The following is a 6924-nucleotide window of genomic DNA, read 5'->3' as shown; positions in this document are numbered from 1 at the left end:
ACGTCTCGTAGTTAATTTGGAGCACTATATTGTGTTGTGGAGTACAAAATCACGACACAGAAAGTCCAAACTAGTGGAGATCTCGTTCATTTGGGACACAAAAGTGGCCACGGCGCGTATTGCACGCATGCATCTTCTGGCTCAAAACATCCGTATAGTGCACAATGCTCCATCATACTGCTGGATAGTGCAATAGCTGGACATCCATGCACGTCAATAATTAGGAAAATAATTACTATTCATTAATTGCCTGAACAAGTAGGTCAGGCACATCACACGTACACATCGGCTACACTAGAGTACAGCAAAGAGTTGACAGTTCACTCACGCATACGGACGCATGCATACATGTCGCATAAATATATATGCACACACAGTGTGTGCGCAAGGTACAGACATGGACACAGACACACAGTGACACAGTACTGAAATAACACACGCAAGCAACTTCATTTTATTATTTAGTAGCTCAGTATCGTATGAGCACTCCATCAACGTAGACATTAAGCTCCACACAAGCGCGTCCTTGCATGCACGTCGGAAGGGTTATATATTGAACTAGTTGACACTGCATAAGAATAAGACATATATATTATGTCAGAGAAAATCACGTTAGATGTAACATGCTAAAATACACGATCGACCGTTTTTCTTCAATATGAACTTAATATCACTGTTTTGTTACTATATACTCACTTCCTAGCTCTTAAGAAAAACTATGCAGGTACGTGTTTGCTCATGAGTTGTTCTAGTATTTGTCCTCTTTTTTGGGGGGTCATATTGTTTGTATTGGCAGAACCTTTTCTCTTCTGTACTAGTAGCTCGGATGCTGGATTAAAACTACAGTAACTGTTTGGCCTGGTGTAAAAAAACGTTTGTTTTTTATAACGTGAAAACAGACGGTTATGGAGTAGCACGATATGGAAATATGCACAAGATCTGGACTAGACGGCTACGCGAGAAGATGAAAATGCATGCATTTGGATGAGTAGACCGAAAGATTAGAACATACTTGTTGCAGTTGGTGGACATGCTGATGGGGAAGGGCACGCTGACGCCGCACTTGCCGGGCACGCCGGAGACCTTGTCCATGTTGATGGACTTGATGCTGGTGGCGAGGCTCTTGAGGCACCTGCACGCTATCTTGCGGTCCGGGCTGCTGCGGGCCAGGCCGTTCAGCCCCTGCACACCGGAGCAGCACTCCTTGCTGATCGAGGGCGCCTTCCCCGTCACGTACGACACGCACGGCGCGAGCTTGGAGTCCACCTGCCCGCACGACAGTGCCGTCGCCTCCCTGCCGGCCATCATTAGCACCACCGCCGCCAGGACCACGGCGGACACCACAGCCTTGCTGTTGAGACGAGCCATCGATCGCTAGCTGGAAGTTCCTTAAGCTGCTAGCTAGCTAGTGGGTGATCAGATGAGTGTCGGCGGTGTGGTTAAGCTAGTGGAGTGTGATGGTGTGGAGGAAAGGGTGTGGTTTCGAGGGTATAAATAGGGGAGCGATGAACATGCAGGATTGATTGAGCAATTGATGCCGGTCGCTGCCAGGTCGTTGGCTGGTGGAGTTAATTGAGAAGGTCGATCCACCCTGCAAGTGCATGTACCCGCTAGAAAGTACGCCCGATCTCTTTGCAATTGGCATGTGTCTCTTTGCTTTTACTTTGTTTTTTTATATGTTTTTTTGCGGGAAGAAAAGTTACTGGTGGTGTGAACTTCTTGGTTGCTGCCCTGACCCTGAAACTGCCTCATGGCTCCACATATTCAAGACAGTGTTTGGCTGCTCCCATGGAACTGTAACCATGACTGAGTAGCTAATTTTTGGGCGCAAGGACCCCCTTTCTATCTCTGTTGCCTCTGTCACCCATTTGATCACTTGATCACACCATGTTTCCATCTGCTCTATGCTAAATCAATAAAAAGCCAGCAAATGCTGGATCTTTTCTTCCCGTGTTTGGTCCATTGTTTTCCCGAGGTTATAGCCGTCGTTTTCTTTCAAGAAAACTTCCAATCTATTCCTTTAATCATAGCAGTACAACGAACATCAGAAATAATAAAAATTACATCTATATTGGTAGACCACATAGCGACGACTACAAGTACTGTTGTGTCAGGGTGCATCCACCTCCATGGATCCGATTATGTGAACTCTTGAACCCATCTACAGGCATTTCTAACCAATCCCCTAAAAATAGCTGAGTATCCAGCGGAGTAAAACCTTTGTGGAGTATTTTTACTCCACTAAGATTTGGCTGGACCAATCCAATCCCCTATATATATCTGGCTAGAGGCGGAGTCAATACCAGCATGCGGCGCGGAGGCATTGTCGGGGCTGTGTGGTCCGTTTCCCGGCCAATCCATAGCAAGGCACAGTCGCCGGCGGCCGGAAGTGCCAAATCCGGCGGCGACGGTACAGCAGCCGCAAATCCACCAGTTCTGTGCCGGCGACGGGACAACGAGGCACAAATCCAAGTGGTCAAGGACCGCGACGGAGCCTACGGAGCATCCGCGGTGGTGGGAGGGTGCCAGCGGGGGGTGGGAGGGATGGCGACGGCGCAGATGCGGTGCGCGGGGGGGGGGGGGGGGGGGAGGTAGGGCGTGGTTTTTACTCAACCACCCAACGATGGAGTACATTTAGCGAAAAGATACGCGGTTGAGGATAATTTATCCTCCATTACGATGGATTGGGATCGGCTAGACGTCTGTTAGAGAAATAAAATCAAATTTTACTCCTCTAATCCGTTATAAGACTAGCCACAGTGGGAGTAACTTCAGCAGTAACATCGTGTCCAACTCAGCAAATTTGCTTATGTGACAATGAGTTAATGAGGAGAGAGATAGTTGTAGTAACTTAACTAGTTACTGTAACATCACATGCCTCAATGCAATATGAGTCTATAACCTAATAAATGAATCTTTGCATGTTACCACACTTAAGTTACTACTCAAGTAACATAGTCTAGGAATATGTGTATGTTAGTAGTGTATGTTACTATCCATTATGGCTAGTCCAAGAGCCGGTTTGATACTCTACAAGATAGAGCAGTGATTGTACGTGTACCAAGGCAGAAGCTCAGGCCACCGATTTCCTAGGGCCGAGTCCGACAGCTCTGCGTAGCCAAGAGCTCCCAGGCTGAGATATCAAAGACGATACCTCCAGCAGATCAAAGGAAAGGCAGACCATGCATCTGCGCTCAGGGTAGGGTAGCAATCAAACAGTCCAGTCGACATCTAAAGTGGTCTCCGGAACGTCTCCTAAGGCAACTGAACTTTCTACAATTCCGTAGCCGAGCGGCACCTCTACAGTATGAAACGAAGTATTAATGCCTGATAGATCCATAACCTAACTGTTCATGCCTGATTTTATTGGCCTTATTACTAATTCCATGTAGTTGCCACCTACGTAGCTTGCGTCTCCCAACAGGACTCGGGTCTGAAACGTTGCAATATTGCTTTCGCTCTATGCATGCGGGGTAGCATATCCCAACCTAGCTATCTAGCAGGTGAAATAGATTTTCACCTCATCAATCCTCTACAGTAGCAGCTTTAAATTGTTTGTTAATTCGGCACGTCTGTGCATTCTTCTCAGCGCCATTTTTCTTTTCCTTATGCTCGAACTTGCAGCATATATCTCTATTACTTAACCTCTACCACTTAAAAAGAACTTAAGGTTTTTATTTCATCATTTTTCTCACCACCCATTCGTTCAACGTTTCATGTATATGATAACCAATCATCTTAATTTACTTACCTTCTGAACCAATTTCACTTTAGTTTACTTATTAAACTTCTAATCAAAATATAAGGTACTCCACGGTCAGAATTTGATTAGCATTTACACACAATCGCATTATTATTAACAGGTAAATCACAAGCTAACATACTAGAATATTTATATCCCGCTGTAATGCACGGGCATTGTTCTAGTATTGTTATAAAAAAGAACGTGATACCAGCCCACACCCTCATCCACCGTTCAAAACTCATTTCACTCTTGCAGTGATGGGTGCCAAAAGCCTATCACTTGCGGGCGAGACTCTCAATATCCCCGGACGGCCCCCGCATCGCCACCACAGGCGACACGGGGGAAACCCTACCCAGCGCCGCCGCCAGGCACATCCTCCGCCCCTCCCCGCTTCGCAGCCGCTGGAGGGCTTGCCGGCGAAGCTTTGCCGAGCCCAGGGATGGTGGCGGCGGGGCAGATACGTACCTCCTGTTGCGTCCCCCACCCACCCCTGCCCCGAGATCCACTTTTGTGCGGCTCGAGACGGTCTTCTCCGGTGGCTGCTCCCCGCCCAGCCGGTCCGACTTCTCTTGCCTCCTGTGCAAGTTGCTCCCCTGCTTCCTCCTCATGGATATAGCCCCCATCTGCTGCTACTGGCCGGGGACGCAGGTCGCAGCTTCGTACGGCGGTTCGGTTGCGCCTTGGTGCCGACGGCGGCTGCCCTGGCTGCCCTCGCGTTGTGCGTCGTCCATAATGCGGCTCCTCTCCCCCACCCCTCCCTCGCGAGCTTCTGACCCCTCGGGCGGCGGCCTTGGAGGCGTTGTCGGGATTTCGGCTGTGCGCGTGCTCACCACCACCACCCCACCCCGGCAGGGGCGAGTCCTGCCCAACGGACATGGACCTGCACTCCTTCCTACGCCCATGGCCGGTAAGGGCTGCTCCGGGCCCGGCGCCCCCGGGAGCTGTGCTCCTTCCGGCTCCCTTGGCTCGCCGACGCCTCGGCGCCTTCGCACCTACACCCAGCTGGTGCCTTGGTTGGCCATCCAACCCGGTGCATCTTCGACTCCGGCTTGCTCTAGGAGCTGCACCCCCTTCCGGCTCCTCGAACTTGTCAACGTCCGTGTTGCTTCGGTCCCGGTGACCCGGACCCTGGCTCGCTCGAGCCTCCGGCCACCATCACATTCTCCTCCGCTTCCCATTCCGCCCAGTCGTCCACCTCCGTGCCCCGTTTGTCCCTCCGTCGCTTTGTTGCTCGCGCGCCCGGCGTCGCTCCCATTCTTGTGGTTGTGGTTCAGGCCTATGCCAACTTCTTCTCCTATTCGTGCTCCGATGGCTTGGGATTGCTCAGACTCAGGCTAGGGCGAAATCGCTGCATCTTTTGTTGGCAAAGGCGACACCCGTGGGTGCCGTCCCCTTCTTGGAGGCGCTGTCACGACTGTTGTTTGTGCCCCTCTTCGAGCATCAGGGGAAACCCTAGGTCCGGTTATCCGGATCGGACGGTGATGGCGTCTCGGCGTCGTTCCCCTTCGTGAAGGCGTCGTCTTGGTTGCTCGCGGTGTCCTCGGTTCTGGATCTGGAGGTGTTGGTCGTCGTGTTATTGGTTTGGGCTAGTTCTGAGGATGGCGAGTTTAGTCGTGTTTTTTTTCTTTGTTTGGGCCGAGCATCTCATGTCTCTCTGCTCCGGACACCATGTTCACACCCTTGCGCTCGTGTCATGTATTGTACCACATCTTGTACTCGTTCTAACTTCTTCTATCAATGAAATGATACGCAAGCTATGCGTATTCGCAAAAAAAGTCTCTCAATGATGGCCGCCACTGATAACATGGCTTCAGTGGCGGACGTGTTGCCCATCACTGTTATTCTCAGTACCTGTCGCGGGCACCAGTGATATACTTTGCCAAGCCAAAAGAATAAAAGTTGTCGCGGCAGTGTTTTTTACTGCCGTGACGGCTGTTTTAATTTTAATAGTAATATTATCCTTGCAGAGTCGTATATAGGAGAACAGACGTTTGGCACTTGGCCTCCATGGAGGCCGGTTTTTTAAAAAATTCAAAATTCCGGTTTCAAAATGAAATTTTTTGTACGAGTAAATAAGGATGTGAGGCGTATGTGTGTAAAATTTCAGGATGAAATACATTGAAATGCAACCTTTACAAGAAGAATAATTCATGGTCTAGGAGGATGAATAGTATCATTTGTTAAAAAGCCTCAGATTTGTCTTTTTTGCACAGCCCTCATTTCAACGTATTTCATCCTGAAAATTTACATACTTGTGCACTTTGCCTTCATCTATCTCTGTATTTTTTTTAGAATTTTTTGAACTGTAAAAATGTGAATTTTGAATTTTGAATTTTGCATTTGGAGGCCTTCATGGAGCTCGGCCTCCAAAAGTAATTTCCGCATATATAGCACACTTTAAGAACATACATTTATTGCTTAACGCTTTCAAATAAAATTACATTAACCGCATACAACATGTATGTTCAACGAAATGATAGTACGACGGGATCAATACCAAGAAACAACAATGGTGACTGCGAGATATTGTACCACAAATAGATGTCATCGGTATCATTTACTTTGCCAAGAAACAACATGCACGCCCTCCCAGCTTCCATCTTCATTTATGTTGCAATATGTATCCAACTAGAACCACTGAAGTACGTTCGGTGTGCCTAGTTGGTGACCAAGGCTATGCCCTTTTTTAACAAGGCCATCTTGACCTCAAATGTGCCCTCCTCTTCTATAGGTAGTTTTTCCCTATGCGTGAAGTCTGCCCTTCCCCAACAAGGGACGCACTGTGCATAATTGAAAGAAAACAACAATTAGTCATTTTGGTGTGCAACTTTATAAACGTGAGCAACTCATTAGCCACAACACAAGTTGAATTAACACATACCAACCACTCAAGAAAGTCCTCCTGAAGATCTATTTCTATTTCATTGCATTGAAGGTGCACCTGTGGCAGGCACCTAGCCTGTTGCCGCCACACCAAGTCCATTCTTGGTTCATTCCTTATATTAATGTTTAGAAATGAAATAGAAATAACATAGTTTTGACATTGTTGTGTCGTTAATCTAAACCAACAAGAATTAGAACAAACACGTATAAATACACTATATAACATTTAAGTAGCAGAAGAAATCAAATAGAAATCACATAGTTTAATGGCATCATTTATACATAGTACATTCAAC

General features: G+C 47.8%; 1 protein-coding gene across 1 annotated transcript; it reads right to left on the bottom strand.

The window, feature by feature from the left end:
* Window positions 1-220: 220 nt before the first annotated feature.
* LOC778422 (probable non-specific lipid-transfer protein 3) lies at window positions 221-1567 on the bottom strand. The gene is made up of 2 exons (XM_044540344.1): window positions 1013-1567; window positions 221-568 (listed from the first exon to the last, which is right to left on the bottom strand). The coding sequence occupies exons 1-2, from the start codon at window positions 1366-1368 to the stop codon at window positions 559-561; spliced, it is 366 nt and encodes a 121-aa protein (XP_044396279.1). The 5' UTR covers window positions 1369-1567; the 3' UTR covers window positions 221-558.
* Between the last annotated feature and the right edge of the window lie 5357 nt (window positions 1568-6924).

Source organism: Triticum aestivum, chromosome 5D (assembly GCF_018294505.1).
Source record: "Triticum aestivum cultivar Chinese Spring chromosome 5D, IWGSC CS RefSeq v2.1, whole genome shotgun sequence".
Classification (NCBI taxonomy): Eukaryota; Viridiplantae; Streptophyta; class Magnoliopsida; order Poales; family Poaceae; genus Triticum; species Triticum aestivum.
Note: the sequence above shows the minus strand (reverse complement) of the source record. Positions and strands in the feature narration are given on the sequence as shown.